This window comes from Mycteria americana, chromosome 6 (assembly GCF_035582795.1).
Source record: "Mycteria americana isolate JAX WOST 10 ecotype Jacksonville Zoo and Gardens chromosome 6, USCA_MyAme_1.0, whole genome shotgun sequence".
Taxonomy (NCBI): Eukaryota; Metazoa; Chordata; class Aves; order Ciconiiformes; family Ciconiidae; genus Mycteria; species Mycteria americana.
In genome coordinates this window covers 47249242-47267312 of record NC_134370.1, presented here as the reverse complement: position 1 = coordinate 47267312, position 18071 = coordinate 47249242, and the positions used below count along the sequence as shown (strand labels likewise).

The following is an 18071-nucleotide window of genomic DNA, read 5'->3' as shown; positions in this document are numbered from 1 at the left end:
AGAAAACAACAGTGAAAAATATTCTGAAGGCAAAACTGAACCTGTACTGAAGGCAAATATCAAGCAATGCAAAAACAAGTTTGTTATATAAATTGCATTTACATTAAGATAATTGTTGATGGTGGCTTGAGGGAGAGTCTATAGACACTTGCACAGCAAAGGGATTTAGGGCAACAGAAACTCAGCCTGTTCAGTGAATAGTCTATTTATCCAAATAAACTATTTGGATAAAGGTAGAAGGATTAATGTATCAGGATGCGAGGCTGCTCATGACAAAATCAGGGAAAGTAAGCCCAAGCCACTTCTGCATCAGGAGCTGCTGGAGCCTGAGCTCTGGATGCTTGCCAGAGTCATGGCAGCTTCCGAGAAGATCATACCAGCACAGATAGTTGTCCTGTAGGCCAAGGGCCTAAGGATGCTGGCAGATGTTGCATTTGTAGCGAAAATAACTGAATTGCTACTGCCTAATGTACAAAATCTACAGCTCGAACCAACGGCATCATGATCACTATGAGAGGGTACAGCTTTGTACCTGCGCTCAGACTACATCTGTATGTTAATAGGCTGGTTTCATGCAAGGAGGAAATCCCTACTACGTGCAATTCAGCATTAAAAACCCTCAGAAGATTAAACCAGTAAATACAGCTAAGGCATTTCAGAAGACAAACTCCTCTGTGAACTAGATGCCCTTAACCAAATAATGTTCAGCTGAAGAGCAGGATGAGGAACTATATGGTGACACCACACAAGTCAGAACACAGGCACTATTCTCCACCACCAGCAATTTTTCGAGATGCAGCACAATCCTCACCCCCAAAGAGAAACCATGAGACATTAGCACTGAATTTCACAGCACTTTCTGATCAGCTCTTTGGCATTCATCACACAATTCTCTAATTTTACAGCTTTAACATCATGACAGGAGGCACGAATAGCTGAGACAGCAGGGTTGCAATTGCAGAAGATGATCTCACACAGCTAGAAGGACTTGGAGCAGAGTTTTGACTTGGTCCAGCAATGCAGATAAAAGAAAATGTTGCCTTCAAGCACACTGAAAGCAGTTACTCTACCACTAGTCTGCAAATTATTCGAAGGATAAAGAAAATTACAGTTAAGCACACATGTAAGAGAAGCATATTTGCTGCTGAGGAGGCTGAGTAATTCTTACTCCTGGGGAATATGGTCTAAGATTAGGAGACTAAAAAAACCCCATCTGTTCTACTGTTCCCTCATTAATCTTCTCAAAAACGGAACAGGTATGCGAATGCCTGGATGGCCACCGGATGGCAATTCCAGTCCTTCAAATGTGAAGGACCAGAGATTTTTAAGCATGAATCACAACAGGGCAAATAAAACTGGATTGTGTTGCAGAGTAACTGCTTTAACACTCAGGTACTTGGGGGGGGGGGAGGAGAATGCTACCAGAAAAAATAGGTAAAATGAAGGTAGCAATAAAGGTAATGCCATTCGGCTATTCAAAGGTTTCAGGTTACTGGAAGGTGTCACTGCAGGCACTGTTTTAAGAGAAACAAGCATCCTTTGGACTAATACAGCTGTGTTTTTCCTGTATTATTACTTCCTTATGCCTTCCAATGATATAACTTTGTGGGATTATCTTTGAAAGCAAATCAGAAGCATTATTAGTTCAATAAAACATCTCGTCTGTGTACACAGTGCATTTTCTATTGTCAGATTTGCCTAAAAAGCGAGCTACTCAACAAGCACCAGTCTTCCTTCCTGATGTGGATCCATACCAAGGACATACTAAGCTTCACTACAGGTATTTATTTATTTATTTATTTTAGGGAGTATCTTCTGGCATTTGCCAACAGGCTTGAAAACAAGTCCCTCCTGCAAAGCCCTAATTATTTTTCATCTACTATGCATCATGTAAGGAGAATGCTAGAGATATAAAATCTGTGGCAGTTGAACATGATCAGAATTAATGTACCACGTCCATCTTGATCTTCTGCAATCTGAATGACTCCTGTAATTTTGCCAGACAACATCGGCTGGGCAAACAGGCGTGTTGGCTGCTAATATCAAATTAGCATTACAACTTTAACTTCAGATTCTAGGGTTTGGATCTGTGATTAAAGAGCATACGGATGAGAAAAGAGCACATCAGATGAAGACATCAAATTTGAAAACCCCAAGAGACTAATGAAAGTCTTAGTTTACAGATAAGAAAAGTTAAGGCATAAACACTAACTACTGGGCTATGATTTTATAAATCTGGCAGAGCTACGAGTTAGAGAGTTTCCCCATCCCCTAGACTCCTACTTCAAACCACCATTGACCACAGTCCCTTCATGCCCTGAAGCAGTCTTCAGAAAAAGACTTTTTACCTGGACCACTTGCTGTCATTGCATGCACCTAGGGAGGGCTATATTGACTGCAGGGCAGAAAATAACTTGATAACTGGTACTGAGGCTTTTAATACTAGATGAGAAGAGAACTGTGAATTAAACTGCTTACACAAGTTCTGAAGTTTGCTGCTGTTGGTGTTTGGGTTTTTTAACGCAACTCCTGCAATGCTTTGGTGAGCCAGTTTGATTCATTTTTACCATCCTATGATGTAAAAGGAAAAAATAATTCTGAAGATGCTGTCACTATATATCCTCGGCCACCCAAATCAGCCAGAGGAAAGACTGACCTTCGCTGAATTGGATCTTGTTTTGCCTGTTGCATCTGCAGTCTCTCAGCATCGTACCACACTGAGTTGTGCTGTTCTCCCCCAAGGGATTTTAACCATTGAAACACCCCCTTTCCTGCCTCTTGACTCCAAAAACGTGGAGCAGCAGGCTGCACAGTGCTATGCTCCTAACCAAATGCCCATCTAGAGAGAGATAAAGGTCTGGAGAATCGATGGAGTCCTGAACAGAAAGGCTCAACCCAGGGAGTGGGAAGAGGTGGCAAACCCGCAATCAGTGCCGTTCTCTGGGATCTGGCAGCCAGCTTGGAAAGAGGAATAAGGCTCTCACTGGTATAGGACAGCTACAGACCATTTATGTACCAAAAATGTTCAGCAGGTTGAGGGACGGTTTCTTTCCTCATTTTTAGTGTTCTCAAGAATTTATCTTAGTTTAAGTTATTCTAGCTGAGGGTGAGAGCAGCATTAAGCCCAAAGTAAGAAAGTTGCTTTTTGCCTGAATTTTTAACACTAAGTACAAGTCATTTAAGAACACCTGAAGCTTCTACTTACCAGTTTGATCGCTACATATTCATTGGTGTAGAGATTTTTACCTGCGAAGGAAAAAGAAAAAAATCTTTTAGTTCCACATTCAACACTTCCAGCTAGAGAGACAACGCAGAAGAGTGTCACTGATGGCAAAGAGCTGTCTTTTCTCAATTCCCTGCTGAAGTTCATGCCTTTAACAAAGAGTAAGCCTCAAAATAGTAAGTTGCAGCAGTTCACCAGGGGAGGAAAACACTATCTTCCATTCATCATAAGGCAATCATGTTTTATGGTAGCACTTACGTTCGATGCAAGCGTTTAGAGGAGGTATCCCAGACACATTAGGTTTTATTATCCACATCATGCCAAAAAAGTCTGGGGAACAAAAAATGAAGAGTCAGAGCATCATTTCTTTCAGAAATGTCTTGAATCTGCTGGACACGTAACAATTTTATCCTATGATCTATAGGGAGTTTCACTATCTTAATCGTGCTACACATCAAAGCAACTACTGCAAGGAGGCATATGAAAATAACCTTTGTACCAACACACAGCTTTTATTTCTTCCTCTACGAACGGGCAGGCAGCGTGTATAAAATGCCTTCTGTATGCTAGCGGCACAAAGGCAATCCTTGTAATCTAGTAACTCTCAGTTGCAATATGGTACCAATGATGTTGGAGGGCAGACTTTGGCCTATTTAGGAGACTGGTTGACAGAGTCCCTTGGGAGACAGTCCTGAAGGGCAAAGGAGTCCAGGAAGGCTGGACATTCTTCAAGAAGGAAATCTTAAAGGCACAGGAGCAGGCCGTCCCCATGTGCCAAAAGATGAGCCGGTGGGGAGGAAGACTGGCCTGGCTGAACAGAGAGCTTTGGCTGGAACTCAGGAAAAACAGGAGAGTTTTTTATGACCTTTGGAAGAAGGAGCAGGCAACTCAGGAGGACCACAAAGATGTTGTGAGGTTAAGCAGGGAGAAAATTAGAAGGGCCAAAGCCCAACTAGAACTTAATCTAGCTACTCCCATAAAAGGCTACTGCCATAAAAGACAATAAAAAATGTTTCTATAAATACATTAGCAACAGAAGGAGGGCTAAGGAGAACCTCCATCCTTTATTGGACGTGGGGGGAAACACAGTGACAAAGGATGAGGAAAAGGCTGAGGTACTTAACGCCTTCTTTGCCTCAGTCTTTAATAGTAAGGCCAGTTGTTCTCTGGGTACCCAGCCCCCTGAGCTGGAAGACAGGGACGCGGAGCAGAATGAAGCCCCTATAATCCAAGGGGAAATGGTTAGCGACTGGTTACACCACTTAGACACACACAAGTCTATGGGGCCAGACGGGGTCCACCCAAGGGTACTGAGGGAGCTGGCAGAAGTGCTCACCAAGCCACTTTCAATCCTTTATCAGCAGTTCTGACCAACCGGGGAGGTCCCAGTTGACTGGAGGTTAGTGAATGTGATGCCCATCTACAAGAAGGGCCAGAAGGAGGATCCAGGGAACTACAGGCCTGTCAGCCTGACCTCAGTGCCAGGGAAGGTTATGGAGCAGATCATCGTGAGTGCCATCACGCAGCACGTACAGGACAACAGGGCTATCAGGCCCAGTCAGCATGGGTTTATGAAAGGCAGGTCCTGCTTGACCAACCTGATCACCTTCTATGACAAGTGGATGAGGGAAAGGCTGTGGATGTTGTCTACCTAGACTTTAGTAAAGCCTTTGACACCATTTCCCACAGCATTCTCCTGGAGAAACTGGCTGCTCATGGCTTGGACGGGCGTACGCTTCGCTGGGTAAAAAACTGGCTGGATGGCTGAGCCCAGACAGTTGTGGTGTATGGAGCTAAATCCAGCTGGCGGCCAGTCACAAGTGGTGTTCCCCAGGGCTCTGTGTTGGGACCAGTTCTCTTTATCTTTACCAACGATCTGGACGAGGGGATCGAGTGCACTCTCAGTAAGTTTGCAAATGACACCAAGTTGTGTTGATCTGCTTGAGGGTAGGAAGGCTCTGTGGAAGGATCTGGACAGGCTGGATCAATGGGCCGAGGCCAATTGTATGAGATTCAACAAGGCTCAGCACTGGGTCCTGCACGTGGGTCGCAACCCCATGCAACGCTACAGGCTTGGGGAAGAGTGGCTGGAAAGCTGCCCAGTGGAATAGGACCTGGGATTGTTGGTTGACAGCTGGCTGAATGTGAGCCAGCAGTGTGCCCAGGTGGCCAAGAAGGCCAATAACATCCTGCCTTGTATAAGAAATAGTGTGGGCAGCAGGACTAGGCCACACTAGTCCAGCAGGATTGTCCCCCTGTACTCAGCACTTCTGAGGCCACACCTTGAATACTGTGTTCAGTTTTGGGCCCCTCACTACAAGGAAGACATTGAGGTGCTGGAGCATGTCCAGAGAAGGGCAACAAAGCTGGTGAAGGGTCTAGAGCAGAAGTCTTATGAGGAGCGGATGAGGGAACTGGGGTTTTTAGCCTGGAGAAGCGGAGGCTGAGGGGAGACCTTATTGGTCTCTACAACTACCTGAAAGGAGGTTGTTGTGAGGTAGGGGTCAGCCTCTTCTTCCAAGTAACAAGTGATAGGACAAGAGGAAATAGCCTCAAGTTGCACCAGGGGAGGTTTGGATTGGATATTAGGAAAAGTTTCTTCACTGAAAAGGTTGTCAAGCATTGGAACAGGCTGCCCAGGGAAGTGGTTGAGTCACCATCCCTGGAAGTATTTAAGAAATGTAGATGTGGTTTAGTGGTGGCCTTGATGATCTTAAAGGTCTTTTCCAACCTAAACAATTCTATGATTCTATATTAAAAAATACACTAAAAGAACAAAACCCATTCCCAGAACCCCAAAACACGGAGCAGTGTCTAGTCTGATACTAGCTCTGGCAAGCACAAAGGCCAAGAGCCTAGGACGAGTAGAACCAGGCAAGCATGCAGCCAGCTACCAGTATATTGCAGGTCCACGGCTCTAAGCCAGAGTTGGTACCCGTGTGTGCTGGAGCTGGAGGTGAATTTTTCTTCCAGGAACCCGTCTGGTGTTTGAACAAGCCCTTGGCCTCCTTAGCGATCTGTGACAGAGATGCACAGCTACATGTGTCACGGAGCATCTCTCTGTGTGTTCTGAAGCTGTCAGTTACCATATCATTCAACGTCCTCCAGTTCCTCTGCTAAGTAATTTGAGCAATCACTCCCCCTTCACCTTCTCCACATTGCTCATGATTGACAGCAAACTCTCCTGGAAGAGATATCACTGGGGAAGGATGCTCAGGCAGTCCTTGCACCTGATCTGTCCCCTCATCCTGACATCTCTGCTACCTTTCTGACCTCCTCTAGTTCCACCATATCCTTTGAGGAAGGCAGCCTCCACTGCAAAAAGCTCCCCATGGTTTTATACAGGGAAGCATTGACCTTCTTTGCTCATCATTGCTAGCACTGCTACAGCACAAGTCATGCTTTCATTGACTGACTGTAGCTCCAAAATTCAGTAGCAATCTACACTGGAAGTTATCAGCGCTTATTTGTAGCATCAGCTTTGCCCAGCTCTATTACACATTTATTTTCCAATTCCTGTAATAGATATTGATGTTTAGAACAGACCAGCTATTGAGAAAGTCCAGGACGGGGAGTGACATACTTCAGAGCCGTAGGTAGGAGTTTGGGCAGCTCCTACCTACGGTAGGAGTTTGGGCAGCTCCAGTGTATCTACAGGACACCATTAAAAAACATGCCATGTCATCCCTTGCGTACAGATACTCTTTGCATGCAGCAATAGCACTGGAAGACTCAGTAAAATTAAAGACATTATGAACATGAGAGAAGACAAACAGTCATCTTTAAATCCTGAAATATTTATCAGGGTAAATACTCTTTTTTTTTTTTTTACTTTATAACAGCTTCATATTTTCTGCATTCAACTTCTTTTGATACCATTCCCGCTATACTGTCAGTGTAGTTCTGGCCTCCAAATTTCAGATCAGGCAGTCCCAGTCCAGGTCCTGCACCAAGCAGATTGCTTTAACATTCATTGGGAAGCTTCAACCTGTTACGGTAACTGGCAACGCTGTATAAACACAGGGCAGACATTTAAATGTGAGGTTAAATATCCTTAGAGGAAGTGTTTCATGCAAGCAGATGTGTTTCATGCAAGCAGAGCTCCAGCATTAACCCTTGCAACACAGGGTTGTTTGAGTCTACTACTTTAGATCTTTTATTAAAAGCTATTATGTCCAGGCTGGAAACGAAGGGTAGAAAGTAGGTTTTGCAGTCGCATCAGGAACACTCAGACATTGGAAAGTGGCTTCAAAGCGCTGAAAGAGCTAGAAGGCCAAATCAGCGGAAAAGGAGGTGGCAGGATAAACTGTTTCACCCTTTGAGACAGACAAGGGCTCCAGCCTGATGCTATCTGACAGCTGGTGGGGGGAGAACATGCAAGGACATTAAGAGAAGGCAGCCTGAATACACTTAAATTATCTGCTCCACATTAGCTACCAGCAAATGAGTCATATCAACAGCTCCAGCTGTAGCTTGTCCACTGACATTTCCTTCTCCCCTCCTCTTGATAGGGATTGAACTCCTATCAAGATGCTCAGTTTGAGGACACTGAGCCAGACTAAAGGAAGCTCCAGCCCAAATACATGAGAAAGTTAGATGCTTTAAACAGCAAAAAACCCAAGGAGGGAGGCATGGGAATGCCACCCCCTGCAGATCCCATGACCTCCATCACAATCTTGGAGATGCACCATTTCAAGGTAGGTTTGGTGCTCAATGTGCAGGGGTATAAGTCCACACAGGGAGTGATGACCCACAGACCTTCTAGCAACACTTGTGCTCTCCCACTCACATAGGATAATGATATTGGGGAAACAGTGCTCTTCCAAGCTTGTTTCAAGGCAGACAGGGACATTGCCAACACCCTCCACATACGTGCAGCCATAATCCAGCCTATTATGGTCTAATTCATAAGGCTGAGGACTAGACAGAAGATAATTTTGGTAATGAAATTCCTGTTAAACTGTGATTAGCAAAACACTAGCCTGAGATGTCAGGCCAGCAGCCAAAGGTAAATGAGCTAATTAATCCTCCAGTTCATCCCCTTCAGAGAATGCACTATGGGGAGACTCTGAACATGAGGGGATGCAAATGGGTCCAGCTTCTGAACTCCAAACCCTTCCTAAAGCTGCAGCACGAGATGCTTGCTTTGCCAGCTACGATGGCAAAGCAAATCCCCAAAATCTCCTCTTTGGCTTGCTCCAGGCTGAGATCTACTCCTCAGTTTTGCTGTCACACTGTCCAAGGTGTAATGGCTTTTTCTTCCTCCTCCTAACAAGGCAGCACTGGTATTAAAATGGAAGAGTAAAGGCAGTACTGCTCACAGGAGAAAGTGAATCTGCACATTAAAATAAGCCATGAATAGAAGCTGCATCTTATCTCAGTAAGACAAAAGATCCGTAATACAGCTGAGATGATATAACGGTGCTAACAAAAGCCTTTCAAGTTCAGACAAAGCTTTTGATGGAGCAGTGATTAAGTTCATGCCATAGTTTTGGGTAGTTCCACTGACAATTATAAACTACATATTCTAAATGAGAAGTGATGCATTAAGTCACCGGCATTCACATGGGAAACTTAACAGGGTGGATTTCTCAAGCCCTGGCAGTAAGATGCGTTGAATATACAGACAGATTGTAGACCAGTTGAAGAGCCCTAAGTGATCAATCTCTCATGTGCACCATTCCTACAGGTCAAAGTTGAGGGCCACAAGTACAAACCTCTCATGAATTATATGAATCAAAAATGCTTTGACCCTTTCTTCTAGCTTATTCCTATTTGGACAATACATTCTGATGACAGATCAGGGCTGGGTAATGGAGCAAACATCCAACCCAGCATCCTAAAGACCAAGAGGAGTTCACCCCATGCAGCATGGCATCTGCAGAGAGACCAGATCCCATGGGCAGCTGAAACATGAGTTCACATTGATTTTATAGTGCCAGATTTGCTGTCCCTTGTAGAGCACATGCCTCCGAATAACAGGTCCTACTGTGGATCCTACACCAGATCTACTCTTACCCATGTTCTCCATACCTAGCATTATTCTAGCCCTATATTCACATCATGATTTTGTTATTTGGGAAAAAGAGACAAAACCAACCTCAATATCAGATGCTATTATCATCTTTATTTTTTTACAGCTCTGCATTAAAATAAGCCCCTGGTCTATCCAGAACTTAATGCTTATTTTAGAAAACCCTCTAACCTACCAAAACTGGAATAATTTTACATTAGTACCTATTTAATTGCATTACTAAATAAGGGTGCCAAACACTGGGAAAAATGAGGCATTTGAAGAGGCTTATTTATCCCTAATATGGCTCATGGTTCAGGATTTCAGATAAATACAAGAAATACCCACTGGGTAAGTCCATGAGTCAATATAAGGAGGCAGTTTGTAGGCTCAGCTGTCAATATCTTTTTCTATGGTGAAGTTTACAGCTGTGGCTTATCAGAGCACTATATTTTAACAGGTTAAATCCCATTTTTCCTGAGCAGTGAGCACCTACTGACATCACATGATTTTACAGCCCAGTGAGCCTGTTCTCAGGCTGTTTTACATAATACCACTTCTCCTATCAGCTTAGGGTAGAAATGCAGGACCTCGTAATAGCAGAAGTTAAAACTTAAGTATAAAACTTCAGGCGTGCTCCAGCTCCCAAGGCAGCACAAGAACTAGCTTGGCAGTCAACCAGGAGCTGCACAACAGGGCTTGGCATTGCACAAAAGGCAATGAATCCCCATAAGCACGCAGAGTCTGGCCCAGGAACAGCAAGCAAGATCCCCTGCTCTTTGCTGGCACCATACCCCTGCTAGTAGGTTGAGCCGCTTTGGAAACCAAAGCTCTTACAGACCACCTAATCTGTAGCCTGTCTGAAGAAAGAACATGCAGTCAACTCCATTTCATCTTATTACTCTGGGCCAGACACTGAGTTTTGCATTCATCTTCCCATTTCAGCTCATCTGCGGGCTGGAATCCAACTGTGCTGCTCCCACATGCTTCAAAAAAAAAAAAATCCCCAGGGCTATCTGTATTTGCAGCAAGAAAGATCAACCCTAAGCAGTGAGCTTGATATTTGCAGAAAACAGCTTCTGTACATACATGCCATCTCCTCCCTGAACAATCAGTCCTCTGTCTGGCACTTGAGCGTGATACAAGAGCAGCTTAGAATGAAAATACAACATCTGAAAAAGAAATTCTTCGGGGAATTGGAAAAATATATTTTCTCCTTGTTTATCAGTGTGTGACTTTGTTCTTCCTGTGTTACTAAAAGCATTCACTGGTGCTTAACTTCTCCAAAACCATGTAAAAAAAGCTGAAAAGCAGAGGGCATGCCATTCATTTTTGCAGGACAAAACTGTTCAGAGACTTGTTTGCTCGTATTTGATGCACTGCTTCTCCTTCCCCCCCAGCACAATTCAGTGATAATTAGCATCGCATCTGTGCAATAGAAATACCTGATATTTGAGCAAACAGGAGTTCTTAAAGCTATAGTGACTGGCAAAAAGCAACAGAATTTTTAAAAAAAGTAATACAGCTTCTGTAAGGACCTTACACCTAATTGCTTTGAAAATGCAATACAGCTATTCATGTTATGTTACTGTAAGGATCCAAACTTATCTTCAGCTGCCAATTATGCTCATGTGCTCACATTTATGAAGGTAGGAGTTTTTGTCCCTGCCCTTGGTTTCTCTCTACCTTTGGAGCATTATCTCTGTTCCTGCAAATCAATAAAACTTCTCTGATATCATGCTGAAACCAAACTACCTGTTTACTGAGATCATAAGCAATCTTCACACTGTGGAGAAGTGGCACATCATATAGATGCAATAACCAAATTTTAGAATGGAAGATTACATAGATTAATCTAAGATTACTTAGATTCTGAGCATAAATCTACAGAGATACTATCAGTAGTTATGTGTTACCCTTTGGTTACCTGAAGCGATTTCCTGATTGATTTACTTATCATCCCTTGTCCCTGATGCACAAATGATTTTAATTTCAATTCTAAATACATACCAAATTTTGGGCAAATGCTATTTATGTCAGCCAACTTGTATTGAGCACCCTCAAGTTCACTACCACAGCAATCCAATTCATTCAGCAGAAGAGGAGAAATGCAACTGTTTTAAATAAGTCAGGATCAAGACCATCACAAGGTGCTGCTTCTGATCTACAGCAACTACCCCAAAACCACATAGTGGGAGCTCAGGGGCATGTAATTAAAACACTAGCTGCTTCCCCCACCTCATTTAAAAAACCACCATTGTTTGCAGTGCAGTGCATTGGGCTCTTAAGTCATCCTAAACAAACAATGCATTAGCATAGCCATCTGTTTAGGTGACCAGCTGCAAGACATATGGTTAGGAGACCAACAGACCACAAAAAAAAAAAAAAAAAAAAAATCACAGGCTGCCAGGCCAGTTCAGCAGCTGAGAGGCAGCAACCAGATGGCCAGTCGGCACATCCCACTCTTTGCCAGCCAGTGAGTCAAACACATGGGACAGATCAGGGAGTGGGTGACGGGGCTGAAACTAGGGCAACCGAGGTTAGTGAGGGCCATGGAATGGAGAAGACATGGTCAAGTGCTGGGAAAGAGTCTCACCCATTACTTTAATAGGGTGCCCTAGCTTATGAACAAGAAATTGAGAGGAAGATTTAGCAATCCAGGCAGTTAAGAAGATTTTTCCACCTTAGGCAAGACATTCAGCGCTGAGAACAGTCTTCATTGTTGGGATTGTTCAAAATTTGCATCTTTGGCCTCTCCAGTGTATTCACTTTGACTTTATGCAAATAAAAATAATGCTAACAGTTACATCTTCTGAGTCAGAAGCTTCAGGTAAGGCAGCTCAACACTTGGGAAACAAGACAAGCACACACATTTCTCAAGCCAGGGTAAGTTTTTATGTATTTATATTCCAGTGGTGAAACGCTAATCTGGATAACGCAGGCCACTAAAATGGTTACTTCTTACCTAGTCTGAGTTCTCCAAAGTTCCCACACCCAATCTTCTTGCCCACTCTGAAGTTGGGTCCCACCATAAGAACGCCAGAAGACACTGATGAGCTTGGTCGAGAACCGTGCCCGCTCCTTCCCGGCATTCCTTTCGTTGCCCGTTGCCTTTCATCCTTTTCCCTATTAGGATGGTCCATGATCTTAGTGAAGTATCTCTGCCAGCAAGCTGGCAGAAAGGAACTGGAGCTCTCACTCTTCTCCTTAGAATATAAATATATATCCAAAAGTGTCTGAGTCAGGGTCCAAGAGAGTCATGGAAATGCATGGAGTTCTTTTGGCACTGTATCCAGTTTCCTAATGCATCTTGATAATGTACCAAGGGGTCGATTATGTTCTTGAGAACTCAATAAAGGCAGGTTGCTTTTGGTTTCTTACCTGCAGAAAAGAAAAAGCATATATGAAATAAAAATCATTATTTTAAAATACCAAGCAAGAAATGTACAACAGGACCAATGTCCAGAACTTTCCCGGCCTCAAGTAAATTAACAGCTATACAGGAACTTTACCATTTTCTTAACAATTTTGTGACAAAAAGCCCCAATGTCACAAAGAGATATAAGTGCTGCCCATCCACTGCTTGCTACTGGAGTCACCAGGACTCACGCCGCACGTGCTAACAAAAGCAATTTCAGTCACATAAGCACATCAGGTGGAAACTGCATGGAGATGACATCCCATCTTTAAAGCAACTGTGAAGTGTAAAGTTCATTTTCTTCTCACTTCATACATCTATAAAGTATTACACAAAAGCCAGAAAAAAAAAAAGTGGCAAATGAAAGGTGCCAAGAGAAGAAAATATTGAAGCACTTAGGAAGTCAAATTCTCCTTAATTTTACATCTTTTGAAGTTAACCTCAGATATATTTGCTAGTTGAAACTGTTGTCTTACAGAGATGACCAAAATCAGTAGCCAAAGCAAGCTTTATTATTTAAAAATAGCTAGAAATTTCCTGAAAACTGTATCAACATACAGTTCACGTTACTAACATGATTTAGTTGCCAAAAAAATGAGGTTTAGGATAAAACAGATGTTCTAGTGGAATTAGGTGAGGGACTCAAGGGCCAAGATCTTCTCCAGCAGCCTGCATTCATGACTAGCAAATGAAAGCCTGACAGTTCTCCCAGAGAAACTGAAGTACACCTTCCTCCAACGTGTCCAAACTTGTCACCACCATAACCCCAAGGGCAGGCAACTCTGGAATATTCCAGACAATACACTGATGCATCTCATGAGCAGTCTGCTAACTCTGTCAGAAGAGGACAAAAAATAGGTGCTTCTCAACCCATGCAGGCCAAGTGGTTCCTCTGTGCCCATGGACCAGCCTAAAAAAGACAGGCAGGAGCTGTACAGACCCAGGAGGTCCTGCTCCACAAGTGCAGTCCAGGGAGCACAGGGAAGATTGACATCTCACCATGAGACCTTTCCTAGGACGTGAACTCACACTGGATCATTAGTGCAGCCAAATGATTCAACTCGGCCCCACTGTGGTCAGAAGAAATTTCTACCACTCAGACATGAAACTCTGATGCCTCTGTAGCAACAGACCATTGCGGCCTGATGGGACAGTCCAGAGGTACCAGTGGTGGTGGGTGAGCTTCCCCTCATTTCCCAAGCAATCAGCAGAATGAAGGAAAGGTTGCAGCATGCTTTGTCTGTACAGATGCTGCATCAGGAGCCGGTATTAGGCCGCAGATGTGGACACTCTGTAGACGCTTATGGTGCAGTTCTTAAGCAAGAACTAGAATAAACATACCTGGAGCTATCCCCCACATCCCAGGTCCTATACGTACTGGTCCTTTAGGGGACACTATTGCATTCACGATTTTCCAGATATGAACGGAAGAGCCCCTGAATAATTTTAGAAACAAGGTTTGTGTCCTACTTCAGCTGTAGGCATCCATGCACAGAAGTTTCAATATTTGCATGGAAGTTAGCAAATACCTCCAAAGTCAGCAGAGAAGTGCTAAATGAAACCACCTAAACAAAAGTCAATGTGGAAGGACATCAGCAACCAAACACTATCAGATACGCCCAGAAACACCACCATATTTATGAGGGTTCAAAAGTTACTAAAGCAATTGGCTCAGTCCTCCTGTAGCAATACATTTGTAGAAGATTTAGCAAGGGTTTCTTCTGTTTGTTACATGAGATGATGAAGCTAACCTACCTACTTCCAGTTATCCAAAAATAAAAGATGAGAAGTATTACCCATCCACAAACCAGTGGCATGGAACAAAAGCATTAGCCCTTTTGAAATATGAGTATGCTTTCCCTAGCCTTCAACTGTGGCATACTTTTATTTCTGGAAACTTGTTTTGATCTAAGGCATCTGTATACAAAGCAGAAGTCATTCACACTAGATCCAGAAAATGCAGGTAGTTACCAGTTGGAAATTCCAGTTTCTGAATATTGAACTAGTCTTTAGCACAATTCTGACCTTTTCTATTAACTTCCATTTGCAGTTCTGTGTGTTTACACAAAAGAGGGAACAGTTCCCCCCAGCCTGAGCTTCTTCACTAGGTTTTTTTTTTTAAATACTTCCACAAAAAAAGCAAAGATTAAATAGAGAATGCACAACTTTAACACGACTTTGCAATTACTTTCCACTGCTTTTGTTCATATATTATTGCAGGCTTCTATATCAGACAGGGAGTTTGCAGGATTCTAAACAGACTCCATCTTCATAGGAAGGATGCTGTGTTCCTCCACAGTGTATTAGGAAGACCTTGAGGAACTAATAATATAGTAAAGAAACATCCATATACGTGAATGGATGCTTCATGCAACATGACAATCCCACAAAGCCACCCATCTTTAACAGTTTATACTAATGCTTAGAACCTAGCTCAGGTTGCACAGGTTACAACCCACAGGATATTTCATCTAGCCCGTGATTCAGCAGCCCCCTTCTAGAGTGAAAAGCAGATGAATTCTCGTTGTCACTCTGCACAAAGGTGGATCTCTGCAGAAAACGTCATACAGCATGTTTGCAGCAAACCCAGGAGGTCTGAAAATCATCAGGTCATCTGAGAAGCACTGTATCACATCCATACTACCAGTTTGGCTATACTAACCCAGAAGCTGCAGCGTCAAGCTCCCAGCATGGTACTAAGTAATGCGTGAAACACCATTCATGATTAAGCACCGCTGGCCTAGCTAAAGACAGAAGAGTTGGAGATGTTCACATACAAGAAATTCAACATTTAGTATTACCAAGCTTTACTTGTACCTCAAATTAATTCAAGATTTAATACTTAAAACTGAATATGGATAAGCAGGAAGTATCTGTTACAGGCAGACAGGATGAACTGGTTTTTCATCATAGACATCCCAACATACTTCCAGCTGCAACGTTCATTTTGAGGGGGTGAGTTAGCACTGCTTCTCAAAGCTGTTTGTATAGATGCAAGCACAGTTGTATTTGCTTTGTGAAACCAGCTTGCAGAAGCAACAACGGTGCTCTACCAGATATCAGAAAAGCACTTTGATTGGACCCCACCCCAGCCTGTCCTGGGAGGAGAGACTTGCTTCAAAACAAACAACAAAAAAAGGACAGTCATTGAAACTAAGGAAGTTTACTGCTGAACAGAAATCAAATGTGAGGATGATGGAGTGCTTCTAGGGCTGGATCACTAAGAAAGATAAGCAGAACAGAGGAATTCTATGAACAAAAAAAGTAGCACTTTGGAAAACACACTTGATCCCACCAGAGCCAGAGAGGAGGATTTGTTTCCCCTGGAGACCAAAGTAATTATTTTCATCAATGTTGGATAATCCATGAGCCACAACTACAGACCTCACAAAAGGGTAACAGAAAGAAGTCTCTACCAAGAGCACAAATCCTGCCCAGTTTACGCTTGAAAAAAACAATGCACAGCATTGTGTGACACATGAAGGCCAGCACAGCTCTGTAGACTGAGGAGATACTACTACAAAGGACTACATGGAGGAGGGGCTAAAAACCCTGAAAGAAAGGGCAAAATCTGCATGACGGGGACTGATTACAACACAAGAAGGAGGAATTATACAATTTTTTATAAAGCTGCAAACAGTTGGGTTTTTTTTTTCTTGCTCATTCAGCTAACAGTATGTAACTGGCCAGTAGAGAGCATAGGAAAAGTCAGTATAAGCTAAAACCACCAGAAAGGGTTTCTAAACAACCCTGATGAACATGAAGTGGACTGGGAAGAGACAGGCTGTTTAAGAACACACTACGTTTTCCTGCGTGATGCCAGAAGCCGTTTAGCCTTCCTTCTGCCATGAAGTACTACCAGCTTTCGACCTGCAGAGTAGATGGATCCAGATAGCAAGGTTGTTCTGCAGCAGAACCTGATGTCTAGGTGCAGATCTTTTCAAAGTTGTTTGGCTACCTGCCAGCACAAGACAGCATCGTTACAGATAAGCGTTTTACCAGCTATGATAAAATGGGGCTGAAAGCCACCAAAAGGTAGAGGCGCACAATTTAACGTTTCAAATGGTTGATATGAGTTGGCCTTGATCTTCAGCAATTGCAGGGCAGGCAGTGCTCTATCAGTGCTTGATGATGCAAGTACATCATTCCTCTAAGTGCTGCTCAAGCCTCTTGTGAGCACAAGCCCTCCTGAGCCTCGATACAGCTTCTCCCTCCTCCAGATTAAAGTCTGAACTAGGCTCAAGCCCCATGTGCCAAGTTTCACATCTGACATCAGAAATATACTGCTTGGTTTGACACTTACACCATCTTGCTCACTGCATCTCAGATGGGACAAGCAACTCCATTCTTCTCAGGCAGACTAAGTACAGAGCTCCACTACACATTTTCTGGCTAGTGAAATAAGATGTTAATGGTCATAAGCTACTACACCTCCATCCTTCCCCCGTTCCCCATCTGTATAAAGGTTCCCCAGGGAGAAGGATGGAAAGGTCATGCCTGACAGTCTGCAAACACTAAACATCCCCTCTCTCAGCTGAAAACCTCCTGCAAACAAGAATTCGAATCAGCAACGAATGAGTGAACCAAGCATTTGATAATCTCTTTATTATGGCTAACCCTACGAGCAGGTCCCAGGTGTCGGTACACCAAATTGCACAAAGATCTTTCACTATTGTTACTACATGCTAAAAACAACTGTAGTAAATATGGCATCAAATATGGCTTTTGAGAACTAACAAAGCGCTTGGCTTTGGAAGAGGAGTGGCAGAAGAATGAAGACTAGACTGTAATTTGAAGTCAGTCACATTAATATTTAAAGACTACTCAGAACACCAAGACTATTTCCTGCCACGATTCAAACTTTTTCATAACGATTTTTCTTCTTACCTTTCCACCCACTCAGCAAAATTGCTCTTGAAAGTTACTTGCATTTAAACAAAGAAGATATTTCCCTAATGGTGACTCAGTTCAATTCCAGTATTTGTTTCACTACAATATAGTTGGAGACACGGGAACAGTTATTTAATGAAAGATACAGGCTTGAAAGGAAATTAAAGCAGAGATAGCTAAATAAAAAAACCAACCTTGTATCCTACACACTTAAAACACTTAGGACCCAATATCTAAATCACAACCTCACCTCCATCAATAAAACTGCAGCGCTAAAGCTACAAACCAGCTTCTAGGCAGCGTTGAAGGCAGCTGCTGTTCATTTTGTGATCCATAGCACAGTCCAGCATGAAGGAGGTTTATCGCTTACTGAGCACTTGTTACGGCACAGAGACATTGCTCACAGACATCCAGTTTTCTCAGTTAAGTCCTTCAGTTTGAAATCAGCAGTAGTAAAGGACAACACAAACAAGAGACTGGTGTGAAGAAGCCAGAGCAATCCTTATTCCCACCCTTCAAAAGAAAAG

The 18071-nt window shown here is 43.1% G+C and overlaps 1 protein-coding gene across 1 annotated transcript in view; it reads right to left on the bottom strand.

Annotated features, from left to right (window-relative positions):
• Positions 1–12617, bottom strand: part of CSNK1G1 (casein kinase 1 gamma 1) — a 65706-nt gene extending 53089 nt beyond the window's left edge. Inside the window, exons 1-2 of the mRNA XM_075505531.1 lie at positions 12202–12617; positions 3206–3246 (exon numbers count right to left, since the gene is read on the bottom strand). Coding sequence (XP_075361646.1) covers positions 3206–3246; positions 12202–12379 — 219 coding nt within the window. The 5' untranslated portion in view covers positions 12380–12617. The remainder of the gene's footprint in view (positions 1–3205; positions 3247–12201) is intronic.
• Positions 12618–18071: the final 5454 nt, after the last annotated feature.